The sequence below is a fragment of the Aotus nancymaae genome, unplaced genomic scaffold, assembly GCF_030222135.1.
Source record: "Aotus nancymaae isolate 86718 unplaced genomic scaffold, 86718_ANA_hifiasm-v0.15.2.pri h1tg000040l, whole genome shotgun sequence".
In the NCBI taxonomy this organism is placed as follows: Eukaryota; Metazoa; Chordata; class Mammalia; order Primates; family Aotidae; genus Aotus; species Aotus nancymaae.
In genome coordinates this window covers 24,264,234-24,285,206 of record NW_026988454.1, presented here as the reverse complement: position 1 = coordinate 24,285,206, position 20,973 = coordinate 24,264,234, and the positions used below count along the sequence as shown (strand labels likewise).

At 34.6% G+C, this 20,973-nt stretch overlaps 1 protein-coding gene and 1 pseudogene across 1 annotated transcript in view; both read left to right on the top strand.

The window, feature by feature from the left end:
* Positions 1-16,735, top strand: part of PEX3 (peroxisomal biogenesis factor 3) — a 35,944-nt gene extending 19,209 nt beyond the window's left edge. Inside the window, exons 8-12 of the mRNA XM_012474495.2 lie at positions 112-280; positions 2,432-2,502; positions 6,719-6,841; positions 12,517-12,613; positions 16,505-16,735. Of these exons, the coding sequence (XP_012329918.1) occupies positions 112-280; positions 2,432-2,502; positions 6,719-6,841; positions 12,517-12,613; positions 16,505-16,588 (544 nt within the window). The 3' untranslated portion in view covers positions 16,589-16,735. The remainder of the gene's footprint in view (positions 1-111; positions 281-2,431; positions 2,503-6,718; positions 6,842-12,516; positions 12,614-16,504) is intronic.
* Positions 16,736-17,499: 764 nt separating this feature from the next.
* LOC110568271 (voltage-dependent anion-selective channel protein 1-like) lies at positions 17,500-19,262 on the top strand (annotated as a pseudogene).
* Positions 19,263-20,973: the final 1,711 nt, after the last annotated feature.

Here is a 20,973-nt window from a genome sequence, read left to right as displayed (position 1 = left end):
AGGTGTGAGCAGAAGAAACAGGATTTTAGATAGTAGCCTGTTAAAAAAGAGTGTATATAGGATGTGTTGTATAGTTTCAATTTATCCCAATTCCCTTTTCTCTGTTTCTAGTGTTTCTCTTAAACATTCTTTGTCCCTTTTGGACTTGGAGCAAAAACTAAAAGAAATCAGAAATCTCGTTGAACAGCATAAGTCTTCTTCTTGGATTAATAAAGATGGATCCAAATCTTTATTATGCCATTATATGATGCCAGATGAAGAAACTCCATTAGCAGTGCAGGTGCTTAATTCATAACCATTTAATCAAACCAGTTACTCTATACTTTAAAAATTTTACTCTCTCTTGAAATTTAAATTTCTGAGTCTCTTGAAAGGTAAGTGATTGAAAGGTATATATTTCAATAATTAAAATAAAACCCCATTAATTTAGAAAACAAACTGCCATTATGACTGATTTCTAGTTAGAAGCACGTAACAATTTTGGATATTCGGTACATTTTTATTATCAGGTATGCAACAGTGGACAGTGTGATGTATGCTGGAGATGTAAAACGAGTAAGACATGCTCATTATACTTGGGGAACTGAAGATACAAATTCTATTCGTGTGGCTACACATATTCTTATATCAGATCAAGTACCAGAACATAGAGCTGAAGGTCAGGGCAAGATTATAAAGAGCTTTGTATGCCAAGATAAGGAGTCTGAACTCCAATTTGTAGACAAAGAAAGGTAGATTTTAACCAGTCCAGTAACACAATCACCTTTGCATTTTAAAAAAGTTAATGATGGCAGTATAAAAATGGACTGAGGACATTATAGTCATCCACTTGGGAAGCAAGGTCTAATCCAAAAATTATCAACTATGGTGTTGCTAAATACTGATGTATCCCGGGTAGTTGTTTTATAAGTTATTCATTGATTAAGAATAATAAAAATGCCAGATTGCAGGTTATATGGCTCATTTCCTAAATTAATTTGTCTGCTGGCTTGCACCTATTCTTTGTAATTGGGAGAACAGCTCTCAATTGACAACTGGAAAAGCCTTGGAACAGAGAGACCCTTATGCCATACCTCAGCATAGAGGCACTGTTAGAACAGAATGCCTTGTTTTCATTGCCTGCAGGTTCTTCTATTCTCAGAGACCTCAAAGATGAACCTGTTTGGGTGCTGAGAGATCCTACATTCATGAGTAGGCAAAAAAAAATGTTGCATTCCATTTAAGGAAACCCTGTAACTTGAAAGATAGAGACTAAACTGATCAAACGGAACAGAAGGGACAGAATTAATGAAATAGGAGAAAACTTACAAAATAGAATCTCAAGGAGACACAATAAGAGTATTAAAAAATCTTTTTAGGACTCTAAAGCAATGTATGGTTTTCAGAAATCAAAACAGAACTGAAAAGAAAACAATTCAAAGAAACAGATGAAGAGAGAAATGATGGACCAGATCTTACTGAACTGAATTAAAACCTGAAATTTAAGATTGAAAGGACACATAGAGTTTCAGAATAGATTGATGAAAAATGACACACATGTATACTGATAAAATCTCTTACTGATAAAAGAAAAAAACATGGGAGGTTGAGGTGGGAGGATCACGTGAGTCCAGGAGTTCATGACCAGCCTGGGCAACAAAGCAAAATCCTGTCTCTAAAAATTAAAAATTTAGAAATCAGCCAGATGGGCATAGTGGTGCATGGTTATAGTCCCAGCTACTCAGAAGGCTAAGGAGGGAAGATTTTTTTAAGCTCAGAGTTTGAGGCTATGATGTGCTATGGTTGCACCATTGCATTCCAGCCTGGGCAACACAGTGAGCTCTGTCTGTTAAAAAAAAATGCTTTGGGAGGCCAAGGCAAGAGGATGGCTTGAGGCCAGGAGTTTAAGACCAGCCTGGGAAACAAAACAAGACCCTATCCCTACCAAAAACAAAAAAAAATTAAAAATTAGTATGGTGGCCTATGCCTGTAGTCCTAGCTACTACTTAGGAAGCTGAGGCTGGAGGATCACTTGAGCCCAGTAGTTCGAGGTTGCCTGAGCTATGATCATGCCACAGCACTCCAGCCTGGATGACAGAGTGAGATCCTGTCTTAAAATAATAATAATAATAAAATTAAATTTAAATTAAAAACAAATTCAGACCTCTGTAAACTCAAAACCTGTTTCTTCTTTAACTATATTAGAAATCTATCCAAGAAGGCCAGATAAACAAAGATCTTACTAAGTATAATTTTACTTTTACTCGTGTCTTAAATACTACTTATCTGTGCACATAAACCATTACAGCGTTTTTTTAGTCTAATTTTTTTATTGTTGATAGAACATAGACTTTTAGATTTCCTGAATTCTTTATTTTATGAATGTGATTAGTTTCATCATGATGCTGTGCTAATGTTTAAAAACCTGAAGTGTGACATTTTAATTCTATAGGCCTGTGGACTTTCTCCTCGAGACATTACCACTATTAAACTTCTCAATGAAACTAGAGACATGTTGGAAAGGTATGTATACTTCACATAACAGGAAAAATGTGTGCGTATGTTGAATGTAGTTGGGACCATTTTTTAGTTTTTCTTGAACAACATAGTCAGTATAATATTATATTAAAATTAAATTTTTGACTGTTCTCCAGCCTTTAGATAGCATTTCCTACTCAAATTGGAGGGAAGCAGGGATTTCTTAGCGTATAACTCAGCTACTAACTCTATTATCTGAATTCATCGAGTTCTATCTTTTGTTTTTCTAAGTAGGAATGTCGACTTTTTCTTTATTCAGATTTCCACCACATCATTTCATGAAGCTCTGCAGAAGGTCATCAGTGATCTTTTGCCATTTCCAGTGAATCTGTGATGTTCATCTTACTTGACCTTTCTCTGATATTTGACACTGTCTTTCTTTAAATTCTTGCTCACATAACTTTCATGACAGTATAATCTAATTTTTCTCCCACCTCTCACATCATTTCTTAGATTTTTCTATCTCTGTCTTCCCTTTAAACATCAGTGTTTCCAACCTGGCGCAGTGTCTCATGCCTGTAATCCCAGCACTTTGGGTGGCTGAGACAGGTAGATTGCTTGAGCTTAGGAGTTCAAGACCAGCCTGGGTTTGATGGCAAAACCCCATCTCTTAAACAAAAGAAAAAAAATTAGCCAGGTATAGAGGTGCACACCTGTGGTCCCAGTTACTCGGGAGGCTGAGGTGGAAGGATTACCTGAGCCCTGGCAGGTTGAGGCTGTGGTGAGCCATGATTGCACCACTGCATTCCAGCCTGGGTGACAGAGTAAGATCCTGTCTTAAACAAAACAAAACAAAAAAAGCCATCAGTATTTCCCAAGTATTTGTTCTTACTTCATTGGTAACTGCCTCCCAAGCAATGTTTTGTACTCCAATTACTTTAACATGCTAGTAGTTAAAGCCAAATGTATATCCCTAGTCCTCCACCCTCAGGAGTTTGTCTGGATTGAAATTTCTACATTTCATAGATAGAAATAAAATTTTTTCATTCACTTAGTTCATTTATTTCATTGAATGATTCATCAAGTATGTATTGGCTGTCTGTGGTATATTAGGTACTGTTCTAAATGCTAGGTCTTCATCCCTCCCGGAATATGTATGTTAGTGGGAGAGAAAAATAATAAACTAATAAATCTGATATAATATCAAGTATATGTAACTTTGTTGATGAAACACAAAGAAGGTTAAGGGGTTAGAGAGTGACCAGGGATGCTGTTTGTAATAGGTTGATCAGAAAAAGCTTCTTTGAGGAGACATAATTTGAGCAGAGACCTGAATTTACTGTGGAAATGAACCTTATAACCCAGAAGAATACAGTTCAAGGCAGAAGAACAGTTGCAGGAATCCTAATGTTTGGCTTGTTCAAGGAATAGCAAGGAAACCATTGTTGGCTGGAGCACAGTGAATTAGAAAAGCAATAGGGATGTGAGATTGGAGAGATACATGGAAACTCCAGAGTGTGTTGAACTTTGTAGTCCATAATAAGAAATTTGTTTTTTATTCTTAATGTATAGGAAGCCACTGGAGTGTTTTAAGCAGGGCAATGACATCATCTGTGTTTATAAAAGATCTCATTGTTCTATGGTTAGTTGACTACAAAAAGGTAAGAATAGAAGAAGGGAACCAGTTTCAAGAGTTGAAGTAGCCTAATCAAGAGACAGTTGTAGCTTGGATTGGGTGGTAGCTGTGGTGGCAATAACAAGTGATTAAATAATAGATTTATTTTTAAGGTTGAACCAGTAGTACTTGTAGAATTTTTTGATGTGGGTTATGAAAGAGGAGGCAAGGATGACTCCTAGGTATTGGGGCTCAGCATTTGAGGAAATAGGAATTGCCATTTATATTTTGACAGTGTTAAGCATATCCAAGTGGATATGCCTATTGGCAATTGAATATGCAAGTCTGGAATTCAAGAGTTAGTTTACAAATATAACTTTGGGAGTCATCACTTTATATAAGGTATTTAAAGACATGGGGATAGGAACAGATAGAGACTAGAAGACAACAGAGTCATAGAGCACTCCAACATTTAGAGTTTGGGATTGGGGGAAGAGCCAGCAAAAGAGACTGAGCAGGAGCTGCCAGTGAAAGAAAAGAAACACCAAAAGAATGAGTTATTTTGGAAGACAATTGAAGACAGTGTTTCAAGGAGACTATGATTAATTGGAACTAATGCTTCTGAAAGGCCAAAGGAGATAAAGACAGAGAAATAACATCAGATGTGTCAAGATAGAGTTGTTGAGTGATCTTGTTGAGAAGTTTCAGAGGAGCAGTGGAGATAACCTAATTGAAAAGAATTAGAATTTAGCAGAGACCAAGCATAGACATGTTTCAACATTTTGCTTTAAGAGATTCCAAGAAATGGGATAGTATTTAAGGGGAATGTGGAAGCCAGTATATTTTGACTTTAACATTTTTTATACACACCTTTCTACTAAACTCCATGAGATGAGTAATTTTTATCTGTTTAGTTCACCAGTGTATCTTGAGCACTTAGAACAGTGCCCTGCATGGAGTAGATACTCAGTAAGTATTTACTGAATTGATAGGAGAGGGATAAATTGATGTCGGAAAGCAGGATAATTTTAAGAATAAACAACTTTGAATAGGAGAAAGTAAAATAATTTAGGAGTCAAGGAGGGATGGCTGAGGATAGGTCAGATGCATGTGAGTGGGTAGATGGGGTGGGACAAGTATGTGGAAGTTTTCTCTGCTTCTGTTTTTCTGTGTGTGAAATAGGAAGCAAGTTTATCTATTTCTCATTTCTTTCATTGGCCTAAATGAATTCAATAAGAGGAATAGAAATCAACATTTTTGAGTGCTTATGCAGCAAGCACTGTTCTATACTGCTTTACCTATCTTAACTCACTCAAACCTTACAGTAACCCTAGGAAGAAAGGTACTACGATAATCTTTTCTTCAGTTTCCATTGCTTCAACTTCCATCTCCTTAATCATTTTTTCTTCTTGGAAACTTACCATATTACCTTTAAAAGAGAACAAGATTCAGCCTAAATTTACCATGCGAACCAGCAATTCCACTCCCAGGTATCTACTCAAGAGAATGAAAACATCTCCAGACAAAAACTTGTTCAGAAATTTCATAGCAGCATTATTCACAATAGGCAATAAGTAGACACAATTGAGATTTCTGTTAACTAACAAAAGGATAAAATGTGATGTATTCATGCAGTGGAGCCCTATGTAGCAAAAAAGGGGTACAAGCCATTGATACATGCTATAGTATAGAAGAATCTTCAAAACATTATGCTAACTGAAAGAAACCAGACACAAAAGACCAAATATTGTATGACTGTTTGTATGAAATGTCCAGAAAATTATACAGACCAAAAGTAGATTAGTGGTTACCTGGGGCTAGGAGTGAGATAAGGATTGACTGGAAATGTGCATAACAGGTGATGAAAATGTTCTAAAATTGGATTGTAGCGATAGTTGCACAACTATGCAAATTTACAATAATCATTGATTTGTACACTTAAAATGGGTGGATTTTATGGCCTCTAAGTCCTACTTCAGTAAAGCCATTAAAATGCTTTTAAAAAGAGAGATGACTAAGGAGAAAAGGTAGATAGATACACACATACACATGCATACTCTGGTCAAGAAACTTGAATATAACTAGATATTTTGTAGCTTTCATAGCATCATTATATATTATTCTTTATATTAAAGAGTTTTGTGAGGTACTAAGAGAGTATAATTAAGATCAAAAAGCCCTGGTCTCATATTCAAGCTCCCCGATTTACTAATCACATACCTTTCGTCAAGTTTCTTCATCTCTCAAATATCAATTCCTCATCTGTACACAATAATATTTTCTGTCTCACTGAAATATCATGCTAGAGGATGTAAAGCCAACCAATAACCTATGACTATAAGGAAATTCAAGAGTTTCCTCAAAATTAGTAGTACTAGTATTGATATTTTTTAAAAAAATACATTGTACAAGGTATTGATTAATATAAAAAAAAATCTAGTGAACTGGGTGAATAGTCTCCTTATGTTGTGCTAAATGAGCTCATTTTTTAATACTTTTTAAAGATTGACTCCTTGATATATTTTTACAGTATTAGATTGTGACTAGAAATGTTGGTGGCTTTCAAAGGTAGCCACATTATTATTGAATTTGTTTTCTCTTCCATTGAGAATCTAAAAAGTAACTAATACTTCTTATTTTATATAGCCCAGATTTTAGTACAGTTTTGAATACCTGTTTAAACCAAGGTTTTAGTAGACTTCTAGACAATATGGCTGAGTTCTTTCGACCTACTGAACAGGACCTGCAACATGGTAACTCTATGAATAGGTAAGATGACATATAAAAATGTTATACTAATGAATGCTCTAAAAAAATTCTACTTCCCTTGTCTTTTTGTTCTAGATAACAACAACAACAAACGTAGTAAATTTGACCAACAATGTCTTCATTAGCAGAAGCTAATGTTCGTTTCAGTATTAAAACTTGCATTCTTCCAAAAACTTTGCCACTATATTGAAGTACTTAAGTTGTGAAATTACCTTTCTATAAGTCGAATTCTAATTATTGGGTTTTTGTTGAACTCTTTAGAATATAAAACTGACAATGCACTTAAATTTTAATGCATTATCTAATGTTATTCCATTACTGCATGCCATTTTGGTCTGCACAATTCAATACTTTGGTCCTTATAATAGCCGGGCATTTTTGGCATAGATTTTCATTTGATGAATTAGCCCCTTATAGTTCTACAAATACTTAAATGTATTTATTTCCAGTCCTTATCATAGAATTAGAAATATTTAGCTATTGCAATTGTTAGTGATTTTAATTATAACTATTACTAAATCATGGTTTTATGTATGCCATAACATATCTTAGAGTTTTTTAATATCTTTATTATCCCAACGTGAGTATCTTTGATCTCATGTTAGAATTTGCATTCTTTAAGGATTTCTGTTAATGCAGTTTTTTATATCAAACTCAGAAAGTAATGGATACTAAATCAATGTTGACTGTAAATTCATTCATTAAAATTTGAGACACGTCCTTCCTATAGGAAGAGGCTTAAAACAGTTGTTTTAAATTGGAGACACAGTAAATGATAGGCAATATGTATGTGCAATATCCAACTTAATCCTTAAATACATAGGGCCAAAAGTCATTTACCTAATTCTCTGAGACCCTTCTTTAATTGTACAGAAAAGAATAATTTGACATTGACATTGAGCATTTGAAATGCTTAGAGCCATAAAGTTTATTTTCTGAAGTAATTTAAATCTCACCCTAAAATCTTTTAAAAATGTTTTAAGTTATACAAAAATAAATTTTAGGTCAAAACCAATCCCATCTACTGTATAAATCAAGGTGCTCCAATTAGTAAAATTTCACTATAATCTGTACATAGCAAGGTATTCATTATTTCCCAAGCGGTGATACATAATTGTAATGGTTATTTTAACATAAACAAATATTTGATTTTTTACACTGAAGAATTGTAAAAATTATACTACAACCACATCAGCCATGATGGTGTTTCTTTTCTGAACTATAGTACCCATTATCTGCACTTTTATATACAACCTACATGTGCTACCTTGAATTGGAGTTTTATTCATCAGTTACATTTTAAGCTTCCTCTCAAAAGTCAAAGACTATCTTGTGCCCTTTCATATTTCTTTACTCACACAAGGCACTCAGATATTTTCTATATGTTTTTCTATTTCATTTGAATAACCAACTTCATGCTTCATGATTCAACGCTAGAAACATTTCCATCGAGCCTATTGTCATCATTGTTTAATATGTTGTGAAAGTTCTAGCCATCATAGTAAGTCAAGAAAAAACAAATGGCTCAGGCATGTAATCCCAGCACCTTGGGAGGCTGAGACGGGCAGATCGCATGAGCCCATGAGTTCAAGATCAGCCTGGGAAACCTAGGGAGAGACCCCATCTCTACAAAAAATATAAAAATGTAGCTGGGCATGATAGCACATGGTAGTCCCAGCTAATTGGAAGGCTGAGGTGGGAGAATCGCCTGAGCCTGGGAAGTCAAGGCTGCAATGAGCTGTGATCATGCTACTACACTTCAGCCTGGGTGAGAGAGTGAGACAAAAAAAAAAAAGACAGAAGTAAGGTTTTTAACTATTGGCAAAGACACAAAGTACATTAGTTATGTTTATTATAATTAGTAAGCCAGACCTCTGAAGAGAATCAACTGAAAAATGATGTAAACTAATAAAGGTTTTAATTTATATGTATATAAAATGTATATGCAACATGTATGTATTATATGTATTACATATGCATATAATATAATGGATAATGGATATTTAAAAGTCAAAAGTGCAAATGAAATCCAGAAATACATAGCAATAATAATAGCAGCTAATACTTTTTCCATGTGCTAGTTTGATGATAGGTATTTTTCAGAATGTATCTCATTGAATTCTTAAAATAATCCTAAGAAATATGTACTAGTATTCTTCATTTTCCAGGTGAGGAGACTAAGACACAGAAAAATTAAATAACTTCAAGTCGAATAGCTAGAAAGTGGTAAAGCCAAGTGTTCAATAATATCTATCTAATATCAGGTAGATTTTTAATTTTTCTCCAAATTTTTAATTATTCTCCAACACTATGATTAATTAAGGTTTAAGAATGTAAGGAGGGTTAAAACTAGAAGAGCTATTTTGGTAATCCGTAACATTAATAAGCTAATAAGATAAAAAACATTATCTTCAGTGTCGCCGAAAAGACATTAAATAAAACTTAACATTTATTTGGAATAAAACCTCTTACGAGAAATAAAAAAATATGTTTTTATATAGTAAAATAATATTTGAGTCAGGTGTGATAGCTCACATCTGTAATCCCAATGCTTTGGGAGGCCAAGGCAGGAAGATTGCCTGAGGCTAGGAGTTCAAGACCAGCCTGGGCAACATAGCAAGACCCCTGTCTCTACAAAAATTTTAAAAACTACCAAGAGGATTGCTTGAACCCTGGAGTTGAAGGCTGCAGTGAGCTATGATCATGCCACTGTATCCCAGTCTGAGTGACAGAACAAGACCTGTCTCTTAAAAAAATAAATAAAAAAGAATGTTTGAAATCAAAAGCAAATATACTTCATAGTAAAATTAGAATGATTTCCATTAAATTCAAAAACAGTATAAAGATGGTCACTATTGACAGATTATTCAGCATTATTCTGTTATTCTACCTAATATGATAAGATTGGTCACTATTGGCAGATTAGTCAGCATCATTCTATTATTCTATCTAATGTAGTAAGGCTAGGAGAAGACCAATTTTGAGATCCAATTCAGGAAAGCTATTGATTTTTTAATATACTTATATCTTGAAAATAGGTAACTTTTACAGTTGGACAGTGAAAAAAGAAGGAAAATAGACAATTTACTGAGTGCACTTACCATTTGAATAAACTGTTAGTTAACTGTTGGTTTTCTAAGTTAAACTTATGCAATATTTAAAAATTATATCAATTTTTGAAAAGGGAGAAGAAAAAGCTGTTGTTACATGAAGGTGACAAACTTTATACTTAGAAACTCAAGAGAATCAACTAAAAAGTGTAAAATTAGCTTTCCAAAATTAATCTATAAATATAATCAAAATACTATGAAAATTCTATTGGGGATTGGAGGATGGTTGCTTTTTTCATCTTACACCTGACAAATGATGATAAAGGTAATCTAGAGGAATAATGGAGTGATGATGTTTAAGCAATTGTTGGAAAAGAAGAGCAATGAATATGCTTTCCCTGTATAATATGTAATATAAGGTATAATTATTAAAATAAGTTTATTCATAAAAGAATAGATAAGTCAGTGGAATAGAATATAAAATCCAGAAGTAACTCTAAAAAAAATATAGGATATTAGTAATGATTGTGGGAAATAGATTTATTATTAAGTAAATGTTGGTAAGACTAATAACAATTAGTCATTTTACAATGACTAATTGTAAATTATATTTAAATTATATTGTAAAATGACTAATAAAATTCAGGAAGTTTAAACATTTAAATATACCAAGTAAAAACAAATGAACTGATCAAAAACAGGTGAATATTTACGTGACCTCAAGATGAAGAAGGTACTTCTAAGAATGAAACTAAAGAACTTTATATAAAGAAAAGGATAGGTTTGACTGTATAAATTTTTAACTTATATATCAAACAAGCTTTTATGAGCTTTATCATCAATATTAAATGCAAATATATAGGGGGAAATATTTGCTCTCTCTCTCTCTATATATATATCATACATGAGTGTAATGGCATTATATACAGAACTTTTGCACATCAATTAAGGAAGGAAACACCTAAGGAAAGAAAACTTTTCTTAGAAGGAAAATTTGCATCAAAGACACAGATAATTCACAAAAAGAACAGGTGGAAATGGCCAATATATCTGTTCATCTAAGATTTATAGAACATGTGCTATGAATCAGGTACCATACTAGGTTTCTGTCCCCATGGATCTTACAATCTAGTGGAGGAAATAGTAAATATAATTGTATAGACTATGAGAAGTGTTATAAAGGAGGAGAACACTGAACATATAATAGAAAAATTTAAACAAAAGTGGACAGTCAAGCAGTTTTCCTAAGGAAATAATTTAAACTGAGAACTAAGATTGGAAGCTATTAAATATGGCCCTAGACTGCAGTGGGGCAGTTGACATTCTGGGTAGAAGCCACAGGGCAAAGGTTTTGAAGCCACAGGACAACCAAAGTACATTTTAAGACCTGTAAAGAGGCTGGTATGGTAGCTGAACACATAGAACTAGGAAAAAAGTGATGTCAGACAAATCCGGAGACAGATCCATTCAGTTTGCAATGAAAAGCTTGGGAGTGTTACTAAATACAAATTGTATTCTTTCTTGTGGCTGTCATCTGGGAACACTGGAAGACTGCTGGAGAGTTTTGAGCAGGAGAGTGATGTGATGGAATTTACATTGTAGGATTTGTTTGACTGTATTGTGGAGAAGGAACTGGGGAAATGGATTGGGGCAGTACACAGCAATGGATGAATGAAGACTTATTAATCAATTCAACAAGAATGTATTGGGTGTCCACTGTACACCAGACACTTTACTATGTGCTGGACAATACAGTGCATAAGATAGACATGGTATCTAACCTCATGGAGCTTGCATGATAGTGAGGGGGAGAGAAAGCAATCAAGTAATCAAAATCATGATAGATTTTGAAAAATGCTACAAAGACACCATGAAAAAAATAATGCCTGCTTCCCTCAAGAATACATAAATCTCCCCACTTGGGTAGGGGATATAGGCAAGAGAAGTGCCAAGGATAATGGCCATATTTTCTGCTTATACAGCCTGATAGATAATGGTGTGGTTCACTGGAGTAGGGGGGAAAATACCCAACATTGTTAGTAACTAAGAGAAATGCAGATTTAACATACAAGATACCATTTTCACCTATCAGATGTAGAAAGATTAAAGAAAAAGATAATGTTGGATGTTGAAAGAAGGCATAAAGGAGCAGATACATTCATACCCTTTGACCCAGTGATTTCATGTTTATACAAAAAGTTATTTATATTAAGAAAATTTAGGCAAAAACAGAAATGCCTAACTCTAGGGAGCTCGTGATATAAATTGTCATGGCTAGCAGACAGATTACTTTATAGTCATTAAAAAACAATCAGACAAATACTTTAGAAGAACTTTTAATAAGATGGAAAATACTCATAACAATAAAAATGCAAAACAGTGTGCTTAGGAGTTTAGAGGTTTTTGGTAGACACAAAAAACCAGGTATGTGTAAGAAACACCAGAAGAAGTTGGTCATGATGTCAATTAGAGTTGTTACTTCTAAGTGATAGAATTGTGTTTTATTTCCTTTTTAATAGAGTTCCAAAAATATGTTTCAGTGGCTATGTATTACTTTTATAATTAAGATGTTCAATTCCTGTGAGGTCATTTCAGAAAATAATCATTACTGTGATGATTTTTCAGTCTTTCCAGTGTCAGCCTGCCTTTAGCTAAGATAATTCCGATAGTAAACGGACAGATCCATTCAGTTTGCAGTGAAACACCTAGTCATTTTGTTCAGGTAAGAAGAAAGCTTGGGAGTGTTATTAAAAACAAATTGTATTCTTGGTGGTGGTCGTGTTTGTCTAACATAAAGTTACATTCTCTGCTGAGATTTTTTTTTCAAAAAAACACAGAACTTGAAACTACATGTAGAGTGTCCCATGAGAGTGATAATGAATCATAGCAAATGGGTGAGTTTGAGTGCCTTTCTCCAGCACTTGCTGGACTGCATTTTAGTCCAGGTATATTATAGTGGTCAGTTGAATTTATATAGCATGAATGTTTTGCATTAAGCTGTGCTAGTAAGAAGATGGAGCCTTGAGGCAGATCAAGGATCCAGTTCCACACATTGCAGGGAAAACTAAAAAAATTTGTGGAGAAGTAAGGCATTTTAGTGATTAATAAAATGTAGCTGTTAATAGTGCATCAATAATATGCTCACTAACAGCTGCATAAACAGTGGGTCATTTAAACGTTTTATCAGACTACTTATAACTTCATCTTCATTTCCATTTAGAATGCATTGAGTAATTCAGTAATTTGTTGAGTAATTCAGTAATTCACTAAGACAGATATTATAAACAAAATAACTTTGAATTTCTGAGTCATGTGCAAACTTGGAAAATGTGTTATAAGTTAAAAAATTGTTTGCAGTACCAAATGCAAACTGCTGCAGTAGTGTACAATGAGAAGAGACCCTATGGCCTAAGCAGAAAGCTGGCATCTTCTTAGTGTAACTTGTCTCAGACAATGCAGTGTATCCTCTCTGTAGACATTTTACTCTCGGGAACATGAAAAGCACTGAGACTGAGTTCTTGTTCTTCCTTTCACTGTGGTGTCATCAGCTTGTCCTTCACATGCACATTTTCCCTCACTGGACTCCAGACTTCTGTCATCTCTCTCACCCATAAGAGCTGGGCACTCATATTGCAGAAGAAATAGTGAATAAGGCTGATTTCATTTTACTGAATTTTAAGCTTCACATGTATATCAGTGTGAGAAAAAGGTCATAACTTTGGGCATTTAAACCTTACCTTTACTTTTGTCCTCTTCTGTAGAAGTCCCTGGCTTGGTCAGTAGGATGTTCATTTTGACAGATGAGTGGAAATTACAACCAAGCATAAAACATCATCAGTCTTCATGCTTAAATAATTTTATGCACTACATTTTCATTAAAATCTATATAATTCATAATAAAAACAAATGTTTCAGCATAGTCAAAACACCATTGTTACTAATGTTTAGTAAAGTTTTTTGGTGTAACTGGATGTATATTACATGTATATACTAGACCATTGATTGACAAGGCTATTACAATTATAGTTTAATTTTTTAACTTATAATTTCTATGAGTTAAAATACCAAGTGGTCCTCTTAATAAATTGTCATATGCTCTACTATTTCCACTTATCTTTTTGTAAAGCCTTTGCCTTGATTAGAATGTTAATTTACATAAAATTAATCCTTTTGAATTACTGCTACTACTTCAACTTCAGTGGTATGTAGGAAAGCCTATTGTGGGAATGCTATAGAAAAGGGGTTGGCAAACTCTACAGGGCCAGATAGTACATGTTTTAGGCTTTATGTAACATACACATTCTCTGTGGAAGCTACTCAACTCTGCTCTGGCAGTGTGAAAGCAGAAACATACATGAACAAAAGAGTGTGGCTGTTTCCATAAAACTTATATACAAAAACAGGCAGCAGTGGATTTGGCCTGCAGGCCATGCTTTGCTGACCCTTGTGGTAGAAGATACTAGGATGGTAGTATAGTTGGTAAAGTTAGTAAATGGGAAAATCAGAAAACAATTGAGAGAGGTAGTTTTTCAAATTATTTTCAAATAGCTTTCAAATAACATAAGCAGGAGATAAATTATTTTGGATGGCTTTCAGGTAACATAGGAAAAAGCTTTTATGAGTCTGAACCAACCCTGTGATATGTAATTTTTTTTTTTTTTTTTTTTTTTTGAGACGGAGTTTCGCTCTTGTTACCCAGGCTGGAGTGCAATGGCGCAATCTCGGCTCACTGCAACCTCCGCCTCCTGGGTTCAGGCAATTCTCCTGCCTCAGCCTCCTGAGTAGCTGGGATTACAGGCACGCGCCACCATGCCCAGCTAATTTTTTGTATTAGTAGAGACGGGGTTTCACCATGTTGACCAGGATGGTCTCGATCTCTTGACCTCGTGATCCACCCGCCTGATACGTAATATTTATCTCACACTACTGAAAACATCCTGGAAGCTGCATCAGGATACAGTATTTGAACAGACTGAAGTCTTTATTATAAAGCTGATATAAATTAACTATGACCTATGAGCTAAATCCAGCCAACCACCAGCTTTTGTAAGTTGTATTGGGTGACAGCATGCCCATTGGTTTATGTGTTGTTTATGGCTGCTTTTGCACTACAATGGTAGTGTTTCTCAGATTTGTCCATACACCTCACATACCTATATACACACATATATCACAGTCCTCCAGGGTTAAAATCATTTTTAGTTTTTAAATTAAAAACTCAATAAGCTCCTTAAGATTAGAGCTTTTTTGTATCTACTGTAACTGTTCTGAAAGCTTCATTTGTATCATGATTTACATGATTTGGCCTTCATTTGAAAAATTTTCCACTTCTGTTCTTTTCTTATTAGCACAAGATACTTAAAGTAGTACTATTTAAAGCCAATAAGAACATAAATATAAACAAATGCCCTAAAATCAGGAACAATAGTAGGTTATATGTTTTATCTTCCAAATAATCCAGAATGTGTTTGAATTTTATTTTACATGTTCATAGAAATCAAAACACAAAATTTCCCCTCAAATTCTTGGGCCTCTGAAATCATGTCTGTAAATCCTGGCTTGAGAAACATTGATCTAAACCTATGTTTCATTGAACACTTAGACTGAATACTTTGAAACTAAATAACATCAGATTCTCTGATGAGATCATTTAACCATGTATCGATTGAGATTAGGACATGCCTAAGCCTCACTTGAATTTTCCGATACTTAAGAAACAGAGATCATAAGGGCCAGGTTTACTTCATATTTCTCTGACACCCTCAGAGGCTCTCAACCTTTGCTGTCATGGACCCTTTCACAGTCTGGTGAAGCCTGTGGACCCCTTCTCAGAACAATATTTATAAGTGCATACAATAAAATAGATATTATAAAGGAAACCAATTATATATAGTTTTCAAGATTTCTTTTATGATGTAGCAATATTGCCTCTTTATTCATGCATTAAATCAAGATATAATGAGAGTTCTGATAACTTCCACAACTGTCACATAATATGAAAATGTCTGTGATTTCTATTGAAGACAAAGTCATACAATCTGCTAATATCATAATTTATTGCCTACATTCATAATTGAAAGAGAGATGAAATTTTGGTTAGAAGTTAATGAAAATGAAGATGTGATTTTTTTTTCTTTACATTCACAAATCCCTTAGGGTGTTAAGAACCCTTACACTATAGTGTATATGTGTGGTTCATGTATGCGTGTATACATACTACATATATACATATCATATGTTAGATCTTCCAGAAAATAATATGCCCTTAACCATGTTATGTCAACTTCCAGCAAAAGTACCTTTACTCTTGTATTTATTCAGCAGACACTTATCTAGCACTTAACATACACAAAAACTCATTTGAAGACTATTTGTTTTTTTCCCCCCAAAGTCACACTTGAACGCTTATGATACCACCATCCCTCATATAAGAACCTAAATAATAGCTATCTTTTAGACTTTATTACAAGAAAAACTACTCATTTTCTTAAATGGTTTGCTTCTTGGCCTTTACCACAAAACTTAGAGCTGAATTCATTTCTTGATTGCAGAAATTAATTCCAATTATCTATACCTTTTGCAAACTATAATGTTATATTGTCATCTTTGCTAGGATCTGTTGACAATGGAACAAGTGAAAGACTTTGCTGCTAATGTGTACGAAGCTTTTAGTACCCCTCTACAACTGGAGAAATGATTTTTCCTTCAAGAAAAACTACAGTGGGATTCATTTACTTTTTAAAAAACACTGGGTAAATCACCTATACCTAGAGTAACAATTTGTTATAAAATGCCTGATAAAAATATATTCTTAATAAAAGTCTTCATTTCATAATGAAATCAATTTATTTGGCATCTTAATATATTTTTTTAGATTCATCAACAGACCAGTTTTTGTGGACATATATATGTACACATGTGCAAATATCAGAATTGTTAATAATTTGTTACACATGGACATTAGTTCCAAACTGACTAAACACCAATGTATTTATATATATATGTATTTATATATATATAAATACATATATATTTTATATATATATAAAATATGAAATGCCATGTACTTTACCATATTAATACTGAAGAAAAATCTGTTGGGGACATAGGTCTAGGATGTGTGAAGTTTGGAAAAATATGCTATTTAATCATAATTCCCTAGACTGCTGTAAACAGAAGTGAATCAGACTTTTCTACAGCTACCCTTCAAAATAATAAATTATTTGTCTCAAATATACTTTGATGGGGGACTTTTTGCTTCTTATGGAAATCAGTGAATTTCAACAACTATGATGAGCTATTTTTCCTTTGCTATTTCTTCACTGTATTTCTTAAGGTTTTATTAACAAGCCTTAGAAAGTTATATATTGATTTAGAGGCTAAAATTGTGTTGATGCTGTTTACTCACCTAATTATGTAGTTTTATTCATTTGTATGTACATAATTTTAATAACTTACTTTGTATTGATTTTGAATACAGTGAATATCTTATTGCAATAAACTATTTTAGTAAAATATGGTTTTGTTGAGTTAATATTTTTCAGCTGTTTATCCCATAACATTTTTGTTGTTATCTCGGAAGAGAGAACATTCTAGTTTAAGTTTCATTTTAATTGGTCATGTACTTGGTGCTTTTTCGTTGTTGTTAACTTGTTTATTTAGGAAAAAGCAAACAGCATTACTTTTTGAAAAAGAAATAATTCATTGTCTCTAGTAATACATCTGTAATTCTTCATTTAGAAGGGTAACTAAGGCAAAAGTAATTAAATCAATTTATATTATTAGTATGTTGACATATATTTTCAGTGACATTGTTTTATGTTCCTCCAGTGTAACATGCAGCTGAACAGTAGAAGGTAGAAAATAAAGTATGAAGTCTCTTCTAAGGCCTGGTTAGGCCTAGAGCTGAATGCTAGGGAGTGTGTGTCTAGAATGTTTTTAAAAATAGGTAGTGGAGCCGCAGCCCTCACCATAGACACCTCTGAACCCACTAGCATTGTCTCTGAGAAGATTGCTGTGCCACCCACATATGCTAATCTTGGCAAATCTGCCAAGCATGTCTTCACCAAGGTATATGGATTTGGCTTAATATAACCTGAATTGAAACAAAATCTGAAAATGGATTGGAATTTACAAGCTCAGGCTCAGCCAACACTGAGACCACTAAAGTGACAGGCAGTCTGGAAAGCAAGTACAGATGTACCAAATATGGCCTGACGTTTACGAAGAAATGGAACACTGACAACACACTAGGCACCAAGATTACCATGGAAGATCAGCTTGCACATGGACTGAAGCTGACCTTCCATTCATCCTCCTCCCCTAACACTTGGGGGAAAAAATGCTAAAATCAAGACAGGATACAAGTGGGAGCACATTAACCTGGGCTACGACATGGATTTGAACATGGCTGGGCCTTCAGTCTGAGGCGCTCTAAGTGCTGGGTTATGAGGGTTGGCTGGCCAGCTACCAGGTGAATTTTGAGACCACAAAGTTCTGAGTGACCCAGAGTAACTTTGTGGTTGGCTACAAAACTGATGAATTCCAACCTCACACTACTGTGAATGGCGGGACAGAGTTTGGCGGCTCCAGTTACCAGAAGGTGAGCAAGAAGTTGGAGACTGCTGTCAGTCTCGCTGGGACAGTAGGAAACAATAACACTCACTTTGGAATAGCAGCCAAGTATCAGATCGGCCCTGAAGCCCATTTCTCCACTAAAATAACTCCAGCCTGATATGTTTAGGATACACTCAAACCCTAAAGCCAGGTATCAGCCGACGCTGTCAGCTCTCCTGTGTGGCAAGAACGTCAAGTGCTGATGGTCACAAGGTTTGTCTAGGACTGGAATTTCAAGCATAAATGAATGCTGTTGAATTGTTTATTTTGCAGCATAGCTACCTTCAGAATTTAGTGTATCTTCTAATGTTGTATGTCTGGGATACAGGTATTGCTGAATGTCATGTTTGACCTCCAGGTTAAAGATGATTCAGTTTTAAGGTGTTTCAGAGGCACAGAAGAAACCCAGTTCCAAAAAGGTCCTTTCAGTGGTAGACTTGGGGAACTTGGTGGCCCCTGTAGAGATTTCAGCTTTCTTTTTTATCTAGAAATGGCTGCAAGTGGAAGCTGATAATGTATAGGTACGCTGTAAATTCATATTGAGTAAATGAATAAAATTGTGATTTCCTGAGAATTGAACCTCAGTTTCCTAACCCTGATTGATGAGAGGCTTCATTGCTTGGTGGTGCGTATAAATTTCCCAAAAAGGGACCCTTTTTAGACAGATCATTATGACCTGTTCCCACCCCAGTTCTTCATCACCTCTTTTACACCAAAAGATCTACAGGGTGTGGTCACTGTTTCTTTTGTGCTATTTTGGGGGTGGAGAGGGTAGATGTGATGAAGCCAATAATTCAGAACTTAATTCCTTCCTGAGTTGTGGTTTTTTTGTCCTTGCACCAGAGTATAAAATAGCTTCCAGGAGCTCCAGCTATAAGCTTGGAAGAGTCTGTGTGATTGTAATCACAGGGTGACAACACTCAGAATCTAAATTGGACTTAATGTGGTATTCTCAGCACTCAATTTATTTTTTAGCAGTTTAATGGGTACATTTTAGAGTCTTCCATTTTGTATGGAATTAGATCCTCCCCTTCAAATGCTGTAATTGAAAAATTAAAAAAAAAAAACTTGAGCAAAATATTGAAACCTAAAAAAAAAAAAAAATAGGTAATGGTCCAGCCTGGGCAACATGGTGAAACCCTGTCTCTACAAAAAAATTAGCCAGGCATGGTGGTGTGTGCCTATAGTCCCAGCTACTTGAGGGGATGAGGTGGGAGAATCAATTGAGCCCAGTAAGACTGCAGTGAGCTATGATTGCACCACTGCACTCTAGCCTGAATGACAGAGTGAGACCCTGTTTTAAAAAAAAAAAAAAGTAAAGAGGAGGGAAAATGCTTCTTTTCAAAAGTTGACAAAATATGGAGATATTCTCATTTTTAATAGGGTCAATGAAAAATAGCATTTTGGGAAAGTAAGGAATGTGTGTGTAATGGGCACATATCTCTTCCAACAAAATTAACCCAGGATTTCATCCAGGGAAAATGTGAAACTAAACAGGTGTGGCCTTGTAAGGATACAAATTTGATCACCTGAAAATTATGACCTGGAATCATATGCATCTGTATAATTGTGGCAGTGGAAGAGACAACAAGGTAAAAACCACATGTATTTAAAGCTACTTGGGAAGCTGAGGCAGAATTGCTTGAACCCGGGAGGTGGAGGTTGCAGTGAACTGAGATCATACCACTGCACTCCAGCCTGGGTGACAGAGCAAGATTCTGTCCCCAAAAAATAAGTAAATATAAAAATAAGGTCAATTGGTCTTAGTACAAATCTGCCTCCTAATAGTATAGCAGGAGCCCTCTCATCAGAAACCTTTAGTTGTTTGGTTAATCTAAAAAGTGATTTAAATCAGGGTGTCATAAATACATATATAGACATTTTAACTTTATTCTTTATTTGTCACTTATTTACTATAGGATCCAGGTTTTGTCTAATTTTGTAGTGTAGATGTACTCAGTTGGGCTGCTGGTGATATAGTGGCATAGCCTAGCTGCCTTCCCATATAGGTCTGCTGACAGATGCTCTCTACTTGTCTTTCTTGAATTCCTGGCCTCAAGATCCTCCCACCTTAACCTCTCAAGTAGCTGGGATTACAAGCTGGAGCTACTGCACCCGGCTCTAATTATCTTTCTTGTACAAATTACATGCATTACATTATGTAAGTGTGAACCAGAGGTGCAGAAGTTTGGAAAATTTTTACTATATTTTCCTCCAATCTTTTAGAACAGTTTCACCCACAATTAACCAATAGCTTTTTTTTTTTTTTTTAATTTTTAAAGTCAACAAACTAGTCCTTCCAAAGTATTTAACTTGGCTTTCACAGAAACTACAACTCTTCACACTTGCATCATTGGCTCATACAATCATCATAAAAAGTTCAACTGGCATAATCAATTTGTTTGGTAACTGTTATAGTTTCCTAGAGCTGCTATAACAAATTACCACTCAGTAAGTGGCTTAAAT